This window comes from Poecilia latipinna, unplaced genomic scaffold (genome assembly GCF_001443285.1).
Source record: "Poecilia latipinna isolate Pla-1442-1.1 unplaced genomic scaffold, P_latipinna-1.0 Scaffold1232, whole genome shotgun sequence".
Lineage (NCBI taxonomy): Eukaryota > Metazoa > Chordata > Actinopteri > Cyprinodontiformes > Poeciliidae > Poecilia > Poecilia latipinna.
The window spans coordinates 13440-38148 of NW_015113848.1; the positions used below are offsets into that span (position 1 = coordinate 13440).

At 41.1% G+C, this 24709-nt stretch overlaps 2 protein-coding genes across 3 annotated transcripts; one reads left to right on the forward strand and one right to left on the reverse strand.

The window, feature by feature from the left end:
- The first annotated feature begins 200 nt into the window (after positions 1-200).
- Positions 201-11095, forward strand: LOC106960821 (engulfment and cell motility protein 1-like). Its single transcript, XM_015054162.1, has 6 exons — positions 201-487; positions 2468-2580; positions 5523-5630; positions 7175-7257; positions 9151-9228; positions 10375-11095. Exons 1-6 carry the CDS (start codon positions 327-329, stop codon positions 10573-10575), a joined length of 744 nt encoding a protein of 247 aa, XP_014909648.1. The 5' UTR covers positions 201-326; the 3' UTR covers positions 10576-11095.
- Positions 11096-14288: 3193 nt separating this feature from the next.
- On the reverse strand, positions 14289-24641 carry pex1 (peroxisomal biogenesis factor 1). Of its 2 annotated transcripts, XM_015054158.1 has the most exons (25): positions 24416-24641; positions 23292-23438; positions 23062-23145; positions 22674-22788; positions 22489-22566; positions 21884-22398; positions 20851-20970; positions 20611-20734; positions 20333-20439; positions 20131-20216; positions 19908-20040; positions 19138-19234; positions 18881-19051; positions 18654-18808; positions 18379-18565; positions 18107-18273; positions 17813-17947; positions 17651-17715; positions 17411-17553; positions 16658-16761; positions 16353-16529; positions 15981-16223; positions 15243-15407; positions 14914-15044; positions 14289-14679 (listed from the first exon to the last, which is right to left on the reverse strand). In XM_015054158.1, the coding sequence occupies exons 1-25, from the start codon at positions 24521-24523 to the stop codon at positions 14604-14606; spliced, it is 3633 nt and encodes a 1210-aa protein (XP_014909644.1). In that variant the 5' UTR covers positions 24524-24641; the 3' UTR covers positions 14289-14603. The 2 variants fall into 2 exon arrangements, with proteins under 2 accessions (XP_014909644.1, XP_014909643.1); XM_015054157.1 differs by having other exon boundaries at positions 21884-22566.
- Positions 24642-24709: the final 68 nt, after the last annotated feature.

A 24709-nucleotide genomic window follows, 5' to 3' on the forward strand; every position in this document is an offset into this window, starting at 1 on the left:
AGTCCTGGTGGCTAATTTTTTTTTTCCCCCATTGCGATCTGAAGAAAACTGTTTGAGTGAATTCACACATGTACTCGGTGCTATTTGAAAAAAAAATGTTTCTGGCCAGACGCGAACAGGATGATGAAACAAAAAGTATCGGCTTCTTTTGCTCAGTTCCTTTCATTTTTAGTCGGATTAGACAGAAACGCGTCGTTGATATTGTTGGAAAAGTTCCTATGCTTTGGTGAACTCTAAAATCAAGAAGCAAAGTTATCCCCCAGAAAGGCGTTTGGCGACTTTCTTCGTCTCACCTGTCTCTCTCCTCCTCTGCCTCCTTCCAGGTAATGCAGGTGGTGAGAGAGCAGATCATGCGAGCGCTCTCTGTGAAGCCTAATTCCTTGGACCAGTTCAAGAGTCGCCTGCAGAACCTGAGCTACACAGAGATCCTGAAGATACGTCAGTCCGAGAGGATGAATCAGGAAGATTTCCAGTCCCGGCCCATCTTGTACGTCTAAAAGGGGGGGGGGGGGGAAGGGTCAATTCCACTTTTTTTTTTTTTTCTTCCCAGATTGTAAAATCTTTCTAGTAAAAATTAATTTAATGCCGTTTCGAGTGAACGGTATAGACTTGGAGTATCTGCCGAATCCTATTGGTATTAACTGTTGCAGTCCATTTTTAAACATAACTCAATAGGTATTTGAACCAAAATAGTGCAAATATTCAAATCACCATAATCCTTAATGTCTCTGGAATAGCTTTTCCATTTTCTTTACATTTTTCATCTAAATGCCAAGCAAATGGCCTAAAACAGGCTGCACCAACTTGCTCTTTTTTTTTCCTTTTTTTTTTTGATGAATCTCTGCATTAAATTCTAAGTATCTGCAGGCGGCCTTCTTAGTCTGCGCTCAATTAATGGCCCTCTCAGAGAGCCCGTGTATCATTAATCCACGTTCTGTATCGGAGAACATTGTTCTGTCCTTGTTTTTAATGGAGTAGGTAGCAGTTTTGAGAAATCGTTGCGCTGAGAGAACTCGTCTCTGTCAGCGGTAATCAATGCTGCGCTAAGGGCTTATTGAATCGCCGTTGGGAGGGGAGAGTCCAAAACCTTCACAGACGCCTAATCCCACCGGACACAACGGCACACGAAGGAAATCAGAGAAAATCAGAACGAACTGAAATATTTACTTTAAAAAAAAAAATGCATTTTTATTTGTTCTTTCATTCCTTCTCTTTTGCTGCTTAATTCATCTATGAATGTCCTCTCCAGTCGAACTAATCAATGTTTTACAGATGCTTCATGATAGGTACTCCACAATCCCTGACGGTTTTTGCCTCATTTCTTTATTCCATCACCTTGCCAGGTGCCTTTCCTTTGTTCTGCCCCTGCGATCCGGTGCCGCGAGATTTTCCGCATTCACTTGAATTAGTCTATTTAAACTGAACCTGTAATAAGACAATGTGGACGAGGCGTTCAGAGATTTGTGGCGGCAGCAGAAAAGTGCCGCAGGAGAGATAATATTCACCTTGTTCACTAAAACCTTCAAGATTTCTGACCACAGATCCACATCTTGAGTGGGACGGTCAACGAACCAAACAAAGTAAAGGTGATGAAGAAGAAAGTTGAAATGATAAATGAAGGGTGCAGAAAAACAGAGATGCGCTCAAGATGTTCTTGCCGATAATCTGATTTGGTTAAAAACCCCGACCTGCTGATACCGATGGATATTGATTCTTCAAAGGGATGGAACAAAATTCCCAGTTGATTGACAGCCTGGACCAACATCCAATATCGGGTATTAGGAATGCTGTTGCCTTTTTAAATAGCTTCTCGCTCGTTTTGCGTTGCCTCGGATTTCATTTGAGCAGCTCACACACACTGAAAAAAATCTTATCTTTGAGTTGGAAAAAGGTAAGAGCTCGGGGCTGGTCAAATGTAAAATTGGCCAAATTGCGTCACCAAGCAATTACTCTGTGAATCGTTTTATTATTATTACACTTTTTTGCGTGAAATTTGCTTCGGATCTCGTCCAGATCTTGGACTGTTCCTCCTCCCTTCAGGCAGAAGGTCGTGCTGCTTCGGAGCTCATAAATCAATTCTGAGAATCAACTTCTCGACTTGGCTTGTGCATCTCATGAACTGAGCCCTCATAGTGCGTCTTTGATTTTTCTGTGTCCGTGCTTACATAAACGTTTTTTTTATTGTTGTAAATTTTAACTTCTCTCTGTAAACTGCTTTGGTCTCATTGATTTATTGCTGGTTTTTCCTCTGTGTCTCAGACTTGCCAAATTACAAACACTGGGATTGATTGTGCACGTGTATTTAATGTCTTTTAACACACAGATTATTTAGGAGATTTTTTTTTTTTTTGTTTTTTTTTTTTAGATGGCTAATTTAATCTTCTAGATACACTTTGCAGTTCAGGGCCACTTTTAACAGACTGCAGATAATTCCACAAATGAGTAATCTGTGTTTATTTTCCCACAGGGAGCTGAGAGAAAAGATCCAGCCAGAGATCATGGAGCTGATCAAACAGCAGAGGCTCAACCGTTTGTGCGAGGGGACCTGCTTTAGGAAAATCAGCAGTCGCAGGAGGCAAGGTGAGGCGCTCTGGACCCACACGTGGTTTTTAATTCACACTCCTCCATCCGCAAGGACTCCTTCTTCTGATTTCTTCCTCATATCCCTCCTTTTGATCTTCGTCACCGTCTCCTCGGTCCCTTTTCTTTGTGAAAACCAGGCACGACACATTTTATCAGCGGGGATCTTTGAGCCTCTGGACTGCTGCGAATCTGCACTCTTGATCACTTGCACAAATCCTCTGGCTCTCTCTCAACCTTTGAAGTCGAGAGACACGCAGTGGTACAGGGTGTCTTTTAAGGCATAAAAAATGCATCGCGAGTCTTTTCAAAAGTGCGTGCGCGACATCTTTCCTACTCCCATTTGCCCTTCGACACACCTCCGCGGCATGCAAACATAGCTAGAGTTGGGTTCATCCGAAGGCGCTAAAAACAAACGTTTTATAAAGTGAAAACATGAAGATCAGCGTAGTGATTTAACTGCAGATTCTGCAGCTGTAATAGCACTACTTTTCCTCAGTGATGGAAAATAAGAATGAACCACCAAGAATGTACACGTCTGCTCAGGTCGGAGTGCGTTAAAATCATCCAGTCTGACATTTTATATTCAATCTAAAAATGCAACAACCGTTGCCATAACCCCTCCAACTTCTGCTCTCTCAAATAACATGTTTTTTTTTTGTTTGTTAGTTTGTTTTTTTCGTTTTTCTTTTTGGAGGTGTTGTGATGGTCTCTCTGAGTCAGTTCATTTCAGCACTTTACATCCTCATTAGGATTTGTCTGGTCAGGTGTCATCTGGCCATAAGAGCAGGATTACATAATCATAAACTTCAAAGGAAGACAAAAGATGGCAAATCAGATTTGAGAGAGGATCCTGCATTAACGATCAGCTGTGATGTAAAACCCTCGCCGTCTTTGGTGCTGATATTCGGTGATGGGGGTTTTTTCTTCTCTGTTTTATTACCCTTTCATGGTTCTTATCTCCGTGAGGGAATCCAAATCTCACCTTGAAGTGTTTTGTGCAAAAAGGTTCGGAGCGGCTGTCGTTATTGCGTCCCACCTTTAAGCCACAGAACCCGCTCATCCTTACATGAGTCAAACTTTACGCCACCGTCGATACCTCGCCTCGCGGCTCAGAGGCATAACAGATTATCTTTAACCCTGAATGTATTTATTGCAGCTTGGTTTGACTTCCTCTCTTAGATTACCACTTATCCCGCTCCTCCGGAGCGTTGCTATCTCGGTTCTGTTTTAAGTGCTTTGCTTTTGGGTGAATCTGCTCAGCCTTCAAATTACTCCTCTCCTCTATCTGTCCTCCAACAACATGCACATATCCGTCTTTCCTCTCCTCTCTCAGCCTTTGTTCTCATGCCAGCTGAGCATGTGTGTAAATTTGGACTGCACTTTTTTTAGATGCCTTAAGTAAGCTGAATGACGATTAACAGTTTGTTACATCTCTATTTTTTTTTCTTTGCCGTTTTAAACCTGCCGCGGCTTCTTCTCATCTCACTGTTTAAAAATCCTCCATCCTGATCAGATGTATCCATAGCATTAAATATTAATTCACCTCAACTCCACTGTTGAATTATTCCCCTCTCTATCCTGTGCTGTCCATTTAAAACAAATATTTCTCTCGGAAAGCTTCTGTTCTTGAAGCGCACGAGGGGGAAGAAGGGGAAGTGCAGCGTCTCTCCAGCCTCCTAAGAGCGGTTTTATAGCTGGTAGCTGTATTTTCATCTCACCGAGGTGTACTTTATGAAAGGAAGAAAGTCTTGGCCAGAACTTTTTTTTGAATCTCATCTTTCATGGCTGCATGTTGTTGAATCAGTCGAAGCCAAGAGGTGAGAGAGTTCGCGCTCCGGAGCGCAGACACCTGCAGGCGCACCGATCCATCAGCCTGACGGCGAAGCCGAACAGTCGATCTCGTCTCCTCGCTTCGCAGTAACCAAGCGGATCTTTTTTCTTTCTTTTTTTTTTTTTATCAATCTGCTCCCTGTGGATCGGTACCACTCCACACCCGCCTGGAACCAGCCGGCTTGTTTTCAGCAATTAGGATATGGCAACTGTTCACACTCCAGCCAGAGCGTTGCTGTGTGTGTGCGTGTGTGTGTGTGTGTGTTTGCGTGCGTCTGTGTGTGTGTCCGCTCGCTGCCAGCGACAGTAAGCTTAATGCCCACTTTGGCAGAAAAAGATAAACTAAAAGAATATCGGACTTGCTGCAGAGTGGTGGAGAATTGCATCAAGCAACACTATGTAGAGTATAGGCCCCGATTCTTTAGTCTTAAAACCACTTTAGCTTCACTCTTTATCAACTTTGCACTCATTAAAATGTAGTCTGTGCCGGCGGATTTCCTTTTTTTTTTTTTTTTAATAGGATTTTCTTCTTACCCACCCTTTTTCTAATATTTTTTTAGTTTCATCATCCGGTTGCGTTTGCGTGAAGCTGCTGCTTCTCTGTGAAATTAATCTATGTTTAAAGCAGGGTATTGTCACAGCAATTTAGCCATGTATCTGCTTGTAAACCCTCTCAATTATTAATAGGGGAAAAACACCAAATCACATTTTCCTGCATGGAAATTTAACCGTTTTTTTCCTGCTGCCAGGGCAGACGTTCCCGTTATGAATCTGATTCATCCTTGAATTTAGCCTCTTCAGGTTTCTCTGAGATTTTTTTTTTCTTTTTTTAACCCTTGTCATTGGTTGACTTGAGGTTACCGGGTATTGCTGCTGATATTTGTGAAAACCGACTGTCTGTCGTCATGATCCCTCCCTTGTGGAGAAGATCTTCACCCGTCTGCGGGTTTTCCTCAAGGCTGTCTTTTGGCTCTGATCTTTTTTTTTTTCTTTTTTTTTTTTTTCTTTTTGTCAGCTAATTTTCTCTCTCCTCTTGATGACTCATGCTTTTTGCCAGCTGCTGTTTATTTCATAACTCGTCTAAATCCATCTCTTGTTGATTCTTCCAGATAAGTTCTGGTACTGCCGGCTGTCTCCGAATCATAAAGTCCTGCACTATGGAGATCTTGAGGAGAGCCCCCAGGGAGAAGTCCCCCATGACTCCTTACAGGACAAATGTGAGTATCCATCAAATTTAGCTGAAGGTTTAATTAACAGGTTTCCAAACTGTTTCCTGTCAATGCTATTTGAGTAGTTATAATTAAAGGATTGCTTTTTTTTGCACAAATAACACTAGAAACCTGTCATTCTGGTTCATTTGTCAATAATAATAAAACCAAAGTGTTTACTTCGAAAACAGGACTTCAATACTTTATTTTTTTTTTAAGTTGCACTAATTGCAGCTCTGATCTTTTTAGCATGCCTTGCATTGAAAGCTGTAATCACAGGATTCCAGGGCATTCTGGGAAAAATGTGACATTTGATCAGAACATTTTCTGATGAGCATTACAACGAGCATAAAACTGTATTATCCATAATCAAAATCATAATAAGCGGTGTTGATTCAGACTTGGTTACATAAAACACACCATGGCACAGCAGGTTGCAGGTACGGCCAACAATTCATGTGAAAATGCCTAATTTGAAACTCCAAGTATTGGATCAGGATAAAATTATTTAAACATTGAGAGGTCAGAATAAAGTAGAAGCTGCATTTTCTGATTTAGTTTCTTCGCTGTGATTATTTTTTTGTTTATTTTTAAGAATTTTTGCTAGAAATATTTATTAAGCATTAAAAACATATCCACAGAAGATTTAAATTAATATATATATATATATATATATATATATATATATATATATATATAATTTTTTTTTTTTTTTTTTATATATCGTGCAGCAATTTAAGGATCCCTGCACGATCCTTAAATTGTCATTAAATGACATTTCACCAGTGTCTGCATGGACTGGGAGCTTATATATTATCCGCTTTTACATGAAAAAAACATTTAAGACATGAGTTTTCATTAGACTTCTTTTTTTTAAACACTGCTAACGTTGACATTTTTTATGAGCATTAAATTGTCAAACTTTATAGCCTACTGTCTTGCCTATAAGGAATGATGTTGATTAATATCATGTTCACTCTTTTTATATATATATATATATATATATATACACACACACACACATCACCATACTTGGGTTTGGAGAAATCTTTTAATTTGATCAATATGTTTCTTCGGACTGGAAGTAGTATTACCAATTTGAGGTGTCAGAGTTATAAATTGGCAAATTGTCTGTAGAAACATACAAGCAGCTGGTCAGCAGGTATAAAAAGGACCTGATTGATATTTTGCCCAATAAATATGTTTTTGTGGCTTGTTGAGAAATATTTTCAACATCCCGGCTTTGCTGGGAAACAATATCCCTTCTACGTTGTCCTCTTGACGTTTGGGAGATGCCGGTCTCATTGCCCCATAAGCAACAAGGTTCTCGGCTGAAACATAATAATTTTATGTTTCATTCTTCCAGGAGTATGAATCATTTTCCCCTTAACTGTCAGTGCAGATTGAATACCCTTTTCTTATTTTTTTTTTTTTTAGCCTTAGTTTTTACTTGGATTTTAATTACTCGAATTAACCAAGCAGCCATCTGGGAGGGCAGAGTTGTGTGTGTTGTTGTTGTTGTTGTTGTTAACTGTCATCTGTCCTCTCTGCAGTGCCTGTAGCTGATATCAAAGCTGTTATCACTGGCAAAGACTGTCCTCACATGAAGGAAAAAGGAGCCCTCAAGCAAAACAAGGTGTGTGTTCAGTGTTTGCGTGTGCATGTGAACACATGCAAGCGCCTGGGTGGGTGTGTATCCAGCTAAGAAAACATGGGTGTGTGTGTGTGTGTGTGTGTGTGTGTGTAATAGAGAGAGAGAGAGAGAGAGAGAGAGAGAGGTTGTGTAACATGATGTCAGTTACATAAATTCTGCTTTTGGAAATAACACAATAACTTACATCTCAGTGGTTTTCACAGAGCCAAACGCATTCATCAGCAGCGTTTTGTTCACATAAATGACTAAATAGTTTGTTGTTGACTGAAATCAGTCGAGTTTTTTTTCCCCCCACTCCTGTTCTAATATGTCAGTAACACGAGCATTCACTCTGGAGCTTTAACCAGAATGAAAGCTCCGTCTTGTCTCCATCCATGTACACATCATTCAGTAATTTGCCCCTGCAGACCTTCATCCCCCACCCACAGGACTCCCTTATGTTACGTCTTGTACTGTAGACAAAGAAAGCAGCCGCCCGTTATATCCCTGTTAATTCTACACTTTTCAGACTTTCATTTTAACCAAAAAGTCACGCACGTTTTCCTTCCACTTCACAATTATGTTCATCTTTGTGTTCTATCCTTTAAAAACCCAGTCAAATACATCAGTTGTGAGGATAATAAATGTGGAAAAACGTCAAGGAGCGTGAATACTTTTGCGAGGCACTGTGTATAATGATGAGACTCAAATAAAATGTCAGAGTTTTAGACGTTTTAATGTCTTTCTGACTAAGAAAGGAAAATATGATGTACTTTTGCCCGGACTAGCCTGCATGTCTTTGTTTTCAGCAGCGCTAGCTGTACAGCTCTATGGGTTGCCGACTTCTTATCATTTCATCCATCGGCTAAATATCTCTTCCAACGTGGATCGTTAAGCGCTTATAAAGAGACATGCAAATGCAGTAATACAGCATTTTTTTGGTTTTACAGTTCTTTAAAGCTATTGAGCCAAAACCCCCTTTGTTAGTAAAACACGCCTGCTTGGGACAGCGACTATTAAACGTACGGAGCATTTATTCTCTCGCTCAAAAAGCAGAGCGTTTTTCCCTCTGAAACAAATGAACTGAAGCTGCATTATTTATTATCTGCCCAGAAAGTGTGGCTGGGCTGCAGCCTCAGACTAAATGTTTAATTATCTGCTGCCTGAATCCAGACGCAGAGTATACAGGTGAAATTGGTATTGGATTCCTGCTCTAGTCCACGCTGCATGTCGCGTTCCTCTGAGTTTTGAAATCCTGGTGTCTTCAGACACAGCGGAGGGCGAACGCTACATGGTTTTATGTCAGTCATATTCTGAAACTCATCTGTTTTTCATCCAGTACAGTCTGTAATATAGACAAATCTCATATTTTTCTAGCTGACCCTTTGTATTTTAAATTCTTTTACTCATTTGGATGCTAAAAACAAGCCGCTGATTTTTTTTTTTTTTTCCTGCAGCATTTTCTGAAAGTCTGATGTCATATTGCATGGTGGAAATTGTTTTTTTGCATGCCAGTTCAGACGTGTCCTCTGTATTAGCTATTGTACCCCCTTCTGTGAGGTTTCCACAAGAACATATATCGCCTTGCTCAGTGGATAAAGATAGTTAATGGTTTCTGAAGGATAGCAGGATCACAACAGTTCAGCATATTTACCGCACATCACACACAAAAACATTACTTTTAATCTGTAATATTTGTTGCTATGCTTGAAATCATGTCGCATAGTTTTCCCATTGCCCTCCTAAATTCACAGATTTGTGCTACGACTCCCCGCCTACCGTTTCGTTTTCCCCTCTTCCTCGCATATTCCATTTCTGTCGACGACTCCGGTGCCGTTTTTGCACAGTTTCCCCAGCGCTCATCCTCGTCTGCTTTCTGCCCCGTCCTCTCTGCAGGAGGTGTTGGAGCTGGCTTTCTCTGTCCTCTACGAGTCGGATGAGTACTTGAACTTCATCGCTCCTGACAAGCATGAGGTAAGTCGGCAGAGGTCGACTTGGTGGCTGTTGGCTGCGTCAGACAGAATAAGCGTGTTTGATGAAGACAGGGACAGGCAGGTTTCTAAATATAAATCCACCGAGTGTCATATTTAGTTGATAATACAAGTGTTTAAGTGATGACAGGGACGTACGACACTCGAGGCACTGATTTGTTTAGGTCCTACCTCTGTCTTTCTGTCTGAGTAAACGCTTGTCTTCGGGATGTTTTCAAGCACTTTTAAAACAGTTTTGAGTATAAAAGTAATTTGAAGTGAATGTAAAAACTGAAGTCGAATTGCATGTCCAATAATTGCTATGAAAAAAAAGTATTTGCACCCTTTCAAATTTGTTTGCTTTTTTTTTTTGTCACAACTTAAATTTGGAGAGTTTTCCAGTGTGGTTGGTCTGCTTAAGGTCACATCACAGAATTTCCATTGGATTTAGGTCCAAACTTTGACTGGACCACTACAAAACCTTCATGATTTTTTTTTTTTTTATTCAGCAATAAACCTGCAGGTGTCCTTTAGATAATTGGCCTGCTGCAAACACAAATGTCCCAAAGGTCACCAGAAATCCTCCTTAAGGATTTTCTGGTAGAGAGAAGAATTGATGAGAATCAGGTGGGAAGCAGTGGTCAGGCTACTGGAGTCCCAAATCCTTGGAAAGGTTTTCTTCATGGCTACCAGCAGGTCGTCTACGGCCGATTTCCCGATTCCAGAGGTTTCTCAGTAATCAGGCCTCGGCAGAGTGACACTGAACTCCACTTCTGCTGTTCACAGCAGTTGTTTCCTGATTCAACAAGGGAGATGTCTAATATTAAAATTTGTCTTAGATCTGAAACATTTTAGAGGGTTGGGGAAAAAAAAATGCAAAAAGAGAGGAAATCTGTTTGGGGTAAAGACTTTTTTACGTCACCGTATGGCATTTGCCTCGATGCAGCATCTGTTTGTCGACAGGAAAGAAGTTGATTGGAAAAGTCTGATTGTGTTATCAAGTCTAAACTGTAGGAAACGAGAGCCGAAGTCTGTCGTAATGAGGATTTTCAGCCCAGCACTGTTGAACTGAAGTATATTTTATAGACAACGTCTTTGTTCCTTGGATTAATTTCAATGCGATGCTTTGGTTCGGCCCGTCTCTCTGCAGTACTGCGTATGGACGGATGGTCTCAACGCTCTCCTGGGGAAGGAGATGACCAGTGACTACACCAAAACAGACATGGACACCCTGCTCTCCATGGAGATGAAGCTTCGCCTGCTGGATCTAGAAAACATCCAGATTCCTGAGGCGCCTCCCCCGATTCCCAAAGAACCTAGCAACTATGACTTTGTTTACGACTGTAACTAGACCTGCACTCCCCCCGAAAAGCCTGAACCCCCTTCCCCCGCCCTCCCAAAACCCAGTCTGCACCGTCTGTATTCACTGGACCAACCAAGCCCCTCTTTTCTCAAATACTGGAAGAAGCATAAAGAAAAAGTGAGTGATAATGGTTAAAACGAACTCTAGGCGAGCTCTCGTTTCTTATCAGAGCTTTATAAGAGGAAAAATAGTAAATATTGATGTTAAATATTTGCACTTGATGGACCGAGGGAGTCAGTGCAGAGTCATCAGCCAGGGAGCGTTTGTTTGTTGCGTCTCCACATCGCCACCATCGCTTTCCTCCTGTGACCTGATGTTTCCAAACTTTCTCTTTTTCTTCCTTCCTGCCCAGCCTCTTGCTGTCTTCTTGCTTCTGTAGACAAATGCGTTGAAATTTCATTCTCTTCACCTCCTTTGTTTTTTTTTGTTTTTTGTTTTTTAGGTTTTTGTTACGTTCTTTTTTTTATTTTATTTTATTTTATTTTCCTCAGGGTTTTCTTGTGAGGGACAAAGATTGCAGAGATCAGAGATGACAATTTTGTAAATGGAGAGGATTTTGTGTCACCTTGTCAGAAGTATTTATATTTTGTCACATTTCCACTTACTTTGTGGCAGCTAAATGTTTTGCAGCTAAATGTTTTGGATCTCGCCCAGCGGAGCCCATAGTTCATTAAAATACTTCTTTGTCTTTGCCCCAGTCTCACTTAACACACACTGAAGACTGTTCAAATAAGGTGATTCTCAAAATCCGACCACTTTACCACAGTATTTTTTATACACACGTTGATGTTATTGAAAACCACAGCTGCTCGTTGCTCATTGTACATACGTACACAGTGGCAGTGCCATCAGACATCTGTAAGAGAGCCGCCATCGTTAGACGACATACTCTCATCTTTTTCCTAATTTGAGTCTTTTTTTGTTTTGTTTTGTTTTGTTTTTATTTTGAAGACTGCTGTAAACGACAACATTCCTAAGCAATATCGGAGCTTTTGTTTTGTTTTGTCATGTGTAATGTGGTCATTTAGTAATTTTTAAAATTGTGAACAGCCTGGTTGTGGGTGCTTAGGTAAAGGGAATTTGACTTTTTCATTTCTCTCTGCGTATTTTTCAGACTAATGAAGGCCACAAAGTTGAGAATTTATGTATTTTTTTAATTTAAGGAAGAAAAAAGGAAGCATCATTTTTATTCCTAGTATGATTTATATATTTTTGTCCTTCCTATTTAATGCCTTCTTATCTTCATTAGAATTTTTTTCAAAGCCCCTAAAACTGCTGTTTACATTAAAACATATATTAAAAAAAATATCTGTCTTCTCTTCATTTATTAGCAGGTTTAGCACACAGTATGTTTAAATAAGCTTAATTTCAACATATCAGAGTTCGTGAACTTGTTTTAATTGTCCCTATTGCAATACAGGGTGGAAAATTCCCAGTGTTTTACAGTGAAGGGATGGAATAACTAACTTTTTGCCATGACGTCACCCCGTTTTCTTTTGGCATACCTAATGATGACATAACATCTGAGAGGTCCCCAAGTGGCCAAATAATTACTAGGTCGGGCTGCCATGATGTTGCAGCTAGTCGCAATCTCTACTTTTGACACTTTAAGGATGTCTTAAATTCACTTCACCTTCAATCACTGATTGTCATCATTGTCCATCATCAAACCTCCAGCTTTTCACAATCAATTGCAAGCTAGACAAAAAAAAAAAAATCATACAGTAGCTGACGACACTTCCAAGATCTCCAGTGTCCGTGAATCAATGTCATCTGTCATCTTTGCTAGCTGCTGTATTTTTTATTTATTTTTTGGTGGGATTTGACTAAAAAGTACCCAAAGAGTCTGATTCTCTGCAGATCACTAAACCGCCCTCTTCTGTTTGATCAAAACAGTTTTGATCTATTTTGGTTCAGAGTAAAGGGAACACATCCGGGGAAAAAAAAAAAAAAAAGTCTGCTGTGCTTTCTGCTAGTCTGGAGCTAATTCTGGTGAGATTCCCTTGAAGTTTCTATGTTTGAAAGACAGCAGCAGTTCATGAATCATTTGGGATGATTGATGATGAGGAGGAGGAAGTACTAATTCAAGAAAGGCCCTTTTTCTGGTGGGAAATGAGTATGTTCCCTTAATACACCTGAGACCTAAAAACATCTGAGGAAATTTAAAAGATAAACTGACTCGTTTCTGTATTTTTACGGTGCTCTTTGTGTATACACGACTTTGTCTCATAGCAGGTGCTTGAGACATTGATTAAGGGATGGACACTCCCACTGGACCGTTTCTGTTGTCCTCCCTCGATGTGTGGGACTGAAGCGAGACCACGGCGAGCTAAAACCATGTTCCTCCTGCTATTTTTATATCTACAGAAACCTGCAAGTGCTTACTGGAAAAATAAATTAGGAAAAATAAAGTCAAGTAAAATTTGAAGCCTTTCTCCAGAAGAAGGGATATTTTCGGCGAAAAATAATTTGAACTTCTAAAACTTGCAGAGCCATTTTTCTCTTTATCTGGCTCATATGATTGAGTTGGGATTTCATTTCAGAATAGATTATATTCTTAAATCTTAAAATAATAACTAGCAACATTTGCATTTCCTGTGAAAATGCCGTGTGAATGCTGTGAAATGAATGTTTTTAGTGAAAATTGCAGAAGAATTTGAAGTCGACGTCAAAAGAGTTGCAGAAGTGCAACAAATGGGAGCAGCAGAATACAAAATCCTGTGAAAAGCTGGGCTCTTAAAAAAATAATCTCTCATCTGATTGGTGTGTTTTGTGACAGACCAGTCACTTTTATGTATTTGGAACATAAAACCTGATGTTGCTTTGGTAATTTGGTTGATTGTTGTTGCATTAGACTGTGTCTGAGTGAAACGTGACACAATTTTCAAACTTCTAGTTTCCAGATACCGCTGACCTGCAGGTTTTAGATGTTCCCTTTAAAATTGGGTATTAAGGAGCTTTTATATCAGAATAACCTTAAAAAGAGCTACAGCTGTTTCTGCTTTGTCTTATCCATATTCATCCTACCTAAACAGGTAAGTTTGTCTGTCTATTAAAGATTAAAGTATGCTGACTTTCTAAAGGCCAGCTGGTAGGCAGAGTTTTTTAAGACATTAATGATTCCACTTGTGTTTTTTTCCCCCAGCCTAACTCCTGCCAGTTACTCGTCTACTTCTACTTGGTGAGGCCACAAAAATACCGGAGTTGTATTTTTAATTGTCAAAATAGTTCATATATTACTATTCAGTGTTGTTCTATCAGATTTTTGTCCTGCTACATCTGCAGCAGACGTAGCAGGTCCAAGAGGGAATTTCTGACGTCCTTCTTCCCTGGAAACATGATTAAACTCATCACAGTGGATCAGGAATAGTAGGGAGTTCTTGTTCTCCTTCCAGTGTGGCTTACATGGAAAACTTCCCAATGGACTCATCCTGATTAGATACCCAAACCACCTCAGCTGATTTCTTTCATTTTAATTCACAAAAGCTACATTTTGGATTATAAGTTAAGCACATTTCATCTATATATTGTATGAAACCAAAAAAAATAAAAGGTCCAACACCAGATTAAAAACTATTTTTTTTTCTGTACTTTCAGAATATTTAAGCACAAAATCATTTTGAACTACTTATGTAATTCTTATTAAAAGGTAACGTGTATGTGTGTGTTTTTTGTTTGTTTTATAACATTTTGTCATTTTGAGAACCGAAGATGAGAAACGTCACAAAAATCAAGCATTTTTACATACTCCGTTTTCTTTTTCTATACCAATTCAGACATGGAAAATGGTCAAATAAAATTCAAAACAAAACCTTCATACAAAACCTCCACACTAAATAATGGCGATCAGACGTGCAAATCAATTCAATCATATTTTAATTACATTTTAGAATCTCACAAGATCTGAAAATTTACATATGTGCAATAATTACATTTTAAATCTCTTATTTCACCACATCGGTACACAAAATGTACAAACAATCTATAAACCAAACGTTTAAGACGAATGCTTGCCATCAGGCTAACGTGACGCGCTGTCCTGGCGTAAACGTGGGAGGCGATTTGTCGTTCGAACCCCCAAAACTTTCATACCTAAAGAGGGAAACAGAGTTTAGGTGAGGAAAAACTGAAAATAATGCAAGTGCAAATATTTCATTAGAGTTAAACTGTGATTAAGTGGCTCAATTTCTCCACAGCGACAACGAGCAATCATAAACTTTGATTATATTGCTTTTATCACTATAATCATTCTGCAGGAGAGACTAGATCTATTTAAAGACATCACTGCAGTGATGTGAGAGTCTCCTCTGGTTTCCCAGTACTCACAGTTTGGTGTACTTGCCCCAGTCGGCCGGGCTGAGAGACGGTCTGGTCACAGCTAAGGCAGAACTAATGTGAGCCTGAGACAGCAGGAGTCCTGGCTGGCTGGAGGCTGGACGCGTCCACACAAACTCATCCTATACAGAAAGAAACACAGATGCAAGCTTCAATCTGATGTTGCTTCTATTAGAAACGAGTAGACGAGTGCGGCGTTGAAAACCGATGCTGAAATACACACAGAGTAATTCATCTGAAGTCAGAAGATTGGTGAGAATAGCAGATGACTGCTGGAAATAACAGCATTTACGGGGAGGTTAATACGCATTTTCACATACGTTTCCTTTCCTGTAGCTGTTCTTGATGTTTTTGATGTCCTGCTGCAGCCGCTCCAGCTGCTCGGGGCCGAGCTCTTTGTATCCGGTCTGGATGGAGGGCATGTAAGCTGGAGCGAGTCCGCTGACCGGGTCTCTGGAGTTGGGTCCAGAGGCGCACAGGGATTCCTGTTAAACACACAGATGTCAAACGGAGACTTTATTTGCTCCGTTTTATAGCAACCAAAGTCCTGGGCCAAGATTAAATGGATTTGTGGTCATTATTAAAAGAGAGGCAACAGTGAAGAAAGGTTAGAGGTCCAGGGAGAAGATGCAGTGACATCTAGAGGCTACCTCTAAAAACTTTTCCTTCAGATTCAGTCGACTTTCTTTACAAACAGGTTCGAAAACGCTGCTCAGATGAAGCACCCACAACGCCTTGCAGAAGGACGTGCATCTATTACGAGTTTGATAAATGCGTTACATTAAAACATCTAAACTTTGGTGAATGTTATGTCACAGAAAGATACAAAGTGGAAATTTTAATGGCGAGTGAAAATATTTCAGTTTTTTTGTTTGTTTGTTTTTTTCACATTTTTGTGAAAAAAAAAAAAAAAAAACATCTGAAAACCAATGCATCATTTTAAAATCCCAAAAACACGTGGAAACATGAAGTACTTTCACTTACGCATTATCAACTGTGACAATACCTGAAGTGAGACATGTGGACACCGGCTCTTAGATGACGCAGCTGGAACTCACCTCTTTTGAAACCGGTGAGTTTCCAGTCTCCGACTCAAAGGAACTTCCAAAGTAAAACCTCCAGACGTTACTGCGGCGCTCCTCGTGTTCGCCGTGAAGCTCCGCGGGCTCAACAAGAACCAAGGACTGGTCCAGCGCCAAGCTCTGCTCCCCCTCTCCGACAGAGTCGTCTGAGCCGCTGCTGGTGTTCGGGAAGATCATGGAGGACAGGCTCATGTCGGTGTCTGAGGCGGAGGTCAGCTCCTGATGGGCCACACAGACAAGTTTAAGGCTTCCGAGCGCACAAGCACAAGGCGCTGAAAGAATCTCCCAACACTCTGCCTCTTGTTTCATCAGAACGTAGAACCGCAGGCACATTGAGAACGGGCGTACATTTGACGTGCCGACGCCCGAGCTGTTGTGAACGGCCTCCAGCTGCGCGTTGTAGAGCAGGGCCTTTAGGTCCGCCCCGGTGAACTGCTGCGTTACTGCTGCCAGCTGTTGCAGGTCAACATCTGGAGCCAGAGAAAGGCCAGAACTTAGAGCCTTCAGGATCTCAACACGAGCCTCCTGGAAACAAGAGGCAAAAGGAGATAATCTTTTAACAGAATGGTTAAAAAAAAAAAGCAGCGAGCAATACAACGTGGGTCATGCTGTGTAATCTCTAGTCCAGATGACTGATTTTTAAATCTACACACCTGGTCTGGAGGGGGGCAGTAGAGACTCTTGTCCAGTCGTCCCGGTCTCAGCAGGGCGGGGTCTATTAGATCTGGACGACTGGTGGCCGCGAGCACGTACACCCCTACACACGACGGCAGAACACGAGATTATGTCAAAAATTAAAAACCCACGTCTAAGAATAAAAAAACCAGGGCAGTCCGGCTTAGTTATAGTTAGAATATAAAATATAATTACTAAACATGTCATCTTGAGGCGCTTTATAAAAAGTAAACTCAGTTGTGATCAGTACATTTCATAACAAGCCGATCCAGTCATTCAAATGAAATTACCCATGGTGCAATTCAATCTTAATTGTAATTCAATGAATGGATGTTTCACACAATTGCAAATATAAGGTAATACATATTACCAAATATAGGAAAACAATTATTTTTTCTGTATTGCTCCCTACTGAGTCAAATATGATATTTTACTCTATGAATTAGTTTAATAAACAAAAATTAAAACCCAAGTGTGATAAAAATCTACTGCCTTCTCAAAAACGCTTTATCAGCCAATCATTAGGAAGTCTGATCATTTCTCTAACAGCAGTTTTATCTGTTTGATAGTCTGTGGCCACAATGCCAAGGAAGAAAGACACCAGCAATAACCTTCAATAAGCAACTGCTGCTGTCAATATTTTTAGGAGTAGGAACAGGGCCATATTTCCAAGCAGACGCAGTATCATAACAGCTTTAAGGGTTAAAGTTGCAGCGACGCTCAGGGCCTACCCTGCAGCCCCTCCACCCCGTCCAGCTCGGTGAGCAGCTGGTTGACCACACGGTCGGTTACTCCTGTGCTGTCGTGGCCTCTCCTTGGCGCCAGAGAGTCAAACTCATCGAAGAACAGGATGCAAGGTTTGGCAGCTTGTGCCCTGAAACGGGAGGTGAGAAAACCAGTGGGAACATTTACAGTCATTAGCATGACTTCGAAGTATTGTCAAATCTCCAAAAAAAAAAAGTGAAGTTCACCTCAGGAAGACGTCACGAACTCCCTGCTCACTGGCTCCAATGTACTTACTCAGGAGTTCAGGTCCCTGCAGAAGTGAAGGTTTATCTCAATACACGAGACCTTGTTTTCCTCAAACACAAGACTAAAGTCCCGCAGACGATGAGAACCAAAGTCTGAGCTACCTTGATGCTGATGAAGTTCATCCCGCTGTCTTTGGCCACGGCCCTAATCAGAAGAGTCTTGCCGGTACCTGGAGCTCCATAGAGAAGGATTCCAGAGCAGTGCCGGATGGGAAGGTTGGAGAAGAGGATCGGATACTGCAAGGCACCAAAGAACAACGTGTATACACTGAAACCAGAGTAATACCGCCGTGCATCTGCAGATCTTTGCACTAAGATGATATCAGCAGATTAGAAGCATGATGAAGTCCTGAATCAGTCAGAAAGGCCTGTTGCAGGGAGCAGCAGTGTGTTGACCTTAGCAGGGAGCAGGATGGTGTCCATCAGCTGCTCTCGCACTTCTTGCAGCCCTCCCACTCTTTCCAGTCCGACTCCACCCGGCGTGTGAAGGTCCACGCCCCACAGCGATGGAGGCGTGAACCCACTGAGAGCATGCGCGAAATCCCTCCATGAGAGACAGACACCTGAGGAATGATGGGTAAAAATCAGGCTGAGCTGAACAGATCATGTAAGAGCATAACAAGGTCAATTAGTCTTAAAGAATCTCAAAGCTAAAGAACTTTGCGCACCTTGACTGCTGTGTCCTCCGTGCATTTTGTTAGCGTGCACAGCTCGCTCCAGCAGCACAGTGAGATCCTGGGCTGTGTATCCGTCCGTCTTCATGGCAACGGCCTCCAGGTCCAGATCTTTGAAGCTCTCCTCAGAGAGGAAAGGCTTCCTCAGGATCAGACGGTGCAGGATGGCAGCTCTCTGCGCCTGCAAAGCAACACATCGTTTTTAATACCGACAGAATTATTATTTTTTGGGTATTCTCAGCGTGCGAGTTTGGATGTCAGGCACCGACTTGGTCCGGAGGCTTGATGTTTACAAATCCCTGGATGAGGTGGGACCCCTGGATCTCTGTGAGAGAAGGGTGGAGAGAGTGTTCGCTCTGGCTGGTGATGATCAGACACACCAGGCTGGAGTGGAGCACCACCTCGTCGACCACGTCACACACGCCTGCAGCCACAAACCTGCAGCTTAGCTTACATACCCAAACCTTACGTGGTATAAGTGAGTTTCTTAACTTACTTTGTGCAATGTGCTGCTGCAGGAGCGCCTCAGGGCCTTGCTCGTGTTCCGGTGACGTGGCTGCACGGGTCAAATGATCCAGGTCGTCGAGCAGGACCACGGAGGGCTGTCCCCACTCTGCCTCTTCGAACATGTCCTGTAGGATCTGCTTCACAGTGTCTGCCCTTTTGCCTAAAAATTTTTAAAAAATGAAATAAAAACATAAAGGTTCTGCTCGTCCTCTGATCCATTTGCATGTTAAAGGAACGTTTCTTGACCTTGGAGCTTTCTGCAGTCCAACACCTCCACATGTGCATCCAAATCCTCTCTGCTTTTTCTGCAAAGGGCTCGGGCCAAAGAGCTCTTCCCACTGCCCTGTGAGAGGAAGTGAGGGAAGAACCTGAAGCGATTCACTTGATTAAATGTAATCAAGCTAACGTTACATTTTGATCATTTTAATTCCATTATTTTTGCATATTAATCAGTTACCACTATCCACAGGGCGGTGGCAGCAACAGCCTGTGAGCAATGTGTTGAAATGATCCAGTCAAAGACCAGATCAAAATCCACTTAACTAGTTTTGTCACGAAAGCAAATTTTTCTAGACCGTTAATTTGTCAAGGGAAATAATTGCGATAAACGATGATATTGTTGTTTGAGACCGATGTCAAGTGATATAATGATAATGGCAAAATTGAGCAAGTTCACCATCTGAAAGACCAATAATCTTTAATTTTGTTTAAAAAAAACAACAAAAAAAACAACTGATCTCTGCATTTTAAAAATTCTAAATAAAACATAACAATCTGAAACAATAAATAAAACAAAAATAATAAAAAACACACACATACAACTGAAATCATAAATAAAATGGAATATGAAGTCTCTAAACAAAACTCAGTCATTTCATTCAACATAACAATTACATGCCATTTTGTTTTGGTGAACCGCAAAAAGAAAAAGAAAACAATACATTGTTGTTGTAATGTGAAAACAATCATGGGGAATGAATATTTCTTGCAAGGGATTTTGGATAGTAAAGATTTACCTTAGCACCAGTGATGAGCAGTGCTCCTCCCTTGAGTCCCTCTCCGGAGGTACAAAGTTCCCTAGAGAGGGGACTACCCAGCAGGGCATGGGAAATAAACTCAAACCCGGTCTTAATAAGATCATCAATCCCGCTGCGGGAGTGGAAAAACGCAGGAAGTGGAAGCATATTAGAGCATATTAAAGCTGAAAAGGGTGACTGTAGAATTCCTCCAAGATCTTACCCAAATAACTGTAAGGAGGGGAGCTCCATCTCAGGAGCTTCGGGTTCAGCTTTTGGAGCAGGTTGCATTATCGTCTGTCTGTCCACCTGGAAGTAGCAACATCTCATTCATGTCAATATTCCTCACAGGCAATAGAAAAATCTTACATTTTTTCTTTTAAAAAACAGTGTTTTGGGTGGGGAACTGTTTCCAAAGATTAAACCTGTATGTTTTCCTTCTGGAGAACGGTGGGTGCTAACAGAAACAGCTGGTCCGGCGGATCGTTGTCTGGTTTGGGTTTCAGCACTGTCAAAGATAACTCCAGCTTTGCTATAAGAAGAGGGAAAAACAATACATATTTCCATTGCAGCTGAGGGAAAATATAGATTTTTAGTCTCATAATTTGATCTTTCTTAACAGCAATCCTAACAGGTGGAGGGTTTTTTGTTTTTCGTAATCGCACTTCTTAAGCTTGTAGCAGAAGTGAAAGGAATGAATCACCGTCGTTTCCATGTAGGAGGACGGTGCCGGAGCGAGGAGTCAGACACGCCAAAGGTTCGTGACTCTTTGAGTGAAGCCAGTCGAGGAAAGTCGTCTGGATCGCTTCATCATCGTCGTCCTCAGGCTGAGAAAAAAAAAAAAAGGACGTATCGTAGCATTACGCAGACGTAAATCAAGGCGTTGCATCAGATTTGTACAAATTGCAGTTGCGCGGCAGCACACGAACGCTCCAGCGCCTACCAGGGGTTTTAGAGGCTGGAGGCGGATGCCGGAGGCTACTTTGGTGACTGATTTCACGGGTTTAATTCTCACTGATGAATGTGGCAGGATGTTCAACTTGCTGGCCAGCGGCTCTGGGATCTGAGAGAAATGAAACGGAAATTGAAGGTCACAGACGTGGTCTTACATAAGAATTTATATCTCTATTTTTTTTTCTCCTTTAGATACATTACAGCTACAAATTTCAAATCAATGTATTCCCATTGTAACTGGGATTATAAGCGATGCAAAGTAGTGAATATTTGCAAAGTATAACAAAAATAATACTTTTTTTAAAAAAAAAGATTGTGGTCAGAGAGAGGAGATAGACTTGTGGCCCTTACAAGTTGATAAGCGGGGGTCAGTGGATTGATTTGAACATTTTCATTAAGAGAAATCTGAAAAGTGTGGCTTACGTTTGTGCAAGCCAATGTCAAGGATAGAAATGCAGCTGCTCTGTGGAAATCCTGCAAGGAATGTACGACACAAAAGTATCCAAGATTTTGCTCTATTTGTGGAGGACCAAGCAAAGATCCACAGCTCAGGTGAGGAAATCTATTCTCAGGAAAATTATTCGTCGTGAAGCTGTAAATCCAATTAGGAATTTGTTGGAAGACATGAAAATTGATCTCCGGGATCATGCGGAGCTTGAGACATTTTGCAAAGAAAAATAGGCAGAGACAAACCCCCAAACGCTTTGCAGGTTTAATAGCAACAGAAGCCGATTCTACTGCACAATATGTAACACTGGCAGTATACCAAGGCACACTTTTCAGAATTTCATTTGCAACGCATTTTTGGAAACAATCAGTTTTACTTCCACTTCATAAGTATGCTCCACGTTGTGCAGCTCTGTCACATAAAACATCAAGAATATACATTAAGGTTTGTGATTAGAATGCAAAAATGTTGTTAAAAAAATCAAATAAAACCTGGGTTTTATTGCAGAATTAGAGAATTATAATTTTAAAAAAAATCCCAGAAATTAGTTTGGATTAATGTTTATTTTCCTCACCCATACTTTTCCACAGTGGATCTTGCTGTGACCTCTCTCCAGCATCCCAGCATCGTGGCACACGACCCTGACTACTGTGGCTTCTTCTTCCTCCTGTGCCTCCTTTGCCTCCTTCCCCGTCTTCCCTCCTTTCACGCCGCTATCTTTGCTCCCTCCCTCATTCTTCCTTTTCTCCAAGGCCTGCTTGGTTTTGTCTTTTGCTTTTTTAGGGGACGACACCTTGAAAAGGCTGCCATACGTCACTACACACTGACCTCCTCTGGTTGCTGTGCTCAGACTAGGACTCCAAGGAAAAATGTGAATAACACCAGCAGCGATCTGACTTATGGTACAAAGACGGTCCGGAGGTGCACCGCACACTCTGTAGACAGAGTCGGGAAAGACAACGGGGATGTTGGGCACAGGAGCGTGATCGTAAGGGCCCCGAATTATATGATGGATCAGGCTTCTCAGGTCAGCGATGCCTCCCCACTGCTGGCTGAGACCGGGGTGTGAGGTGACCTCTGGCGATGGCTCTGATGAGGAAGACAGAGTCGAGTCTGGCTGGAAGTGAGATTGCTCATCAAGGTTGACTCTCCTGACAGCATCGCTGATTTTGCTCATACTAGTGCGGATCTTCTGAGACACCACGAGCTCTGTGAACTGCTCCAATCGACCGTAGGGGACAAGCGGGTAGACGGAAGCTGTGTTGAAATAAAAACAGGTGACAGCGCGCTTGTGAGTATTAAACTCGGACATAATCTTACCTCAGAGATTGAAAAAAAAAAAAAAAGATCAAATTAACACAGACTTATTATAATGTAGATTACTGTATGACTGTCCACCCAAACAGGAAACACGCCATGCTGGAAAACCACTCTGATCTGATCCAGAAGCTTCTGCTCCAATGCAGAACTGTGAAGTTCCTGGGAGATGAGAAACAAATAAAAGGCTGCATTTGGCTTTAGATCAAAAGAGTAACGCATGACATTTAGAGAAATATAAGAGCTTAATGTACAGAGCCCAACAAATGTTTTAATACCACTTCAAGGTAGTTCAACAAAAAGTAGAACAGCACACTTTTTGGGATTTGACGTGGGTGAAAGGTGAAACTCTTCCAAAGGTGTGAATATTTTTCCAATGTACTTTAGCCATTTTGGTGCCTTTTCAACCATGCGTACAATATTACCATCACTCACCAAGATCTCCCAGTCATCAGACGACAAAGGCTCCACAAACACCCGATTTAAAGAGGAGACTTGATGGCACGGTTTCAGAAAACCCTGCCAAAAAAAAAAAAAAACAACAACGTCAATAAAACAACTGATCTGAACACACGTTGATGCAATAATGGACTTTGTTTTTTTGCTTGTTTGTTTTGTGTAACACTGTAAAAGCGAAACAACAAATCAAGGAAAAAAAGTTTTACTTGTTCTCCTTCTTTCAAGCCCAGCTTCTCTCCCATTTGCCGACACAGCTCGACGTCGTTGCTGTGTGGGTCGGAGGACGCCCTGTTTTGGGTCCAAGTGAGGAACACTGGAGGTGCATTGTCCCAGGACAGCTCCAAGGTCTGGTTCTGAAAACAGACAGAAAACATGTTTGACCCAGCAACTAACAATGACGATTCAAACTATGCTTGTGTGCTTGTGGGTCTGTAGAGAAAGATGGGATAAAAGCTTCAGGAAAACCAAAACAAAAAAAAAAAAAGAAAGTAAGAAATCACAAAAAATACAGGGGATTCTTTAAAACATTTTTTTTTTCTTGTGCAATTACATGTCTAGACTGAGTTTATTAACCTGGTGCACAGTAAAAAATGAGGGCAGGTAATTAAAGCTGTATGCTGTACTCATGAAAATAAGAAATAAACACAGTTTTTATCTAATGTCTGTTTCATTTAACAAGAAATAATATTACAAACTAATTAGAGTTGGTAGAGATAACTAACATGTTTCAGCATGGTCTCCATAAGTTTTATCTAAGATATCTAGAAACTGATATTTTTGCTGTTTACTCTTTAAACACACCACAAAGTCCATTAGACTGAATGGAGAGCATGCAACCCCTAATTGCATCTCCACTCCATGGTTATCTGGCTCTCTATATTCCACAATGAAGATAATGTATTCAGACGGTGCAATGTTAATTTTCTTACTTTTTATGATGCATTTTTACGGTGGATTTTACTTAGGAGTTCCGGAGTAAAGGAGGCTGAATATAAATCCAAGTCACATTTTTCAGATTTCTATTTGGGGAAAATATATGTAAGTGTTTTCACTTATATATCTGAAGCATATATTTTTAATGAAGGATAGAGATTATTGTCTATAAAAAAAAGTATCAATCCTACTCCAGATTTTGAAAACACTGACATGAGGCAGCTTTTGTCCTGTATTCTAGGAAATAAATAAGCATACATGCAGACATAAAAAAAAATACACGACTGCATTAAATAAAGCATGAAAAGATACATAAATAAAACAACAAGCATCAAATAAGGAACTTATTGCAACTCTGATAACACATTGCAGAGTAGGTCTCGCTAGGCTAACCTACCTCCTGTAATGAAAGGTGCGATATCATCGTCGACGGGAGGTGAAGGAAGCAGTTTTTAGCGTTGTTAAAAACAACTCTTATAGGTTGAATGCCCTGTCTACTAAACATTCTTTTCACATTGCCAAAGTAGCTCTGAGAACTCCTAACAGGCTGCTCCGCTGCTGTTGGAAATGCAACAACTCCTGAATCGATCGATGTCCTCTGCCAACGGCAAACCAGACCAAAGTAACGGAGACTCGATGTTTCTTTCAAAATAAGACGCTTGGAACGAGTCTTCAATCGAAGCAGTAACGT

Coding starts and splice junctions, on each gene's coding strand:
- LOC106960821 (XM_015054162.1), top strand. CDS start 327: ATGCAGGTGGTGAGAGAGCAGATCATGCGAGCGCTCTCTGTGAAGCCT. Junction 488..2,467: donor TTCCAGTCCCGGCCCATCTT/GTACGTCTAAAA, acceptor ATTTTCCCACAG/GGAGCTGAGAGAAAAGATCC. Junction 2,581..5,522: donor CAGCAGTCGCAGGAGGCAAG/GTGAGGCGCTCT, acceptor TGATTCTTCCAG/ATAAGTTCTGGTACTGCCGG.
- pex1 (XM_015054157.1), bottom strand. CDS start 24,523: ATGTTTAGTAGACAGGGCATTCAACCTATAAGAGTTGTTTTTAACAAC. Junction 20,440..20,610: donor CCTCCTACATGGAAACGACG/GTGATTCATTCC, acceptor CTCTTCTTATAG/CAAAGCTGGAGTTATCTTTG. Junction 15,408..15,980: donor ACTCACCGGTTTCAAAAGAG/GTGAGTTCCAGC, acceptor TGTGTTTAACAG/GAATCCCTGTGCGCCTCTGG.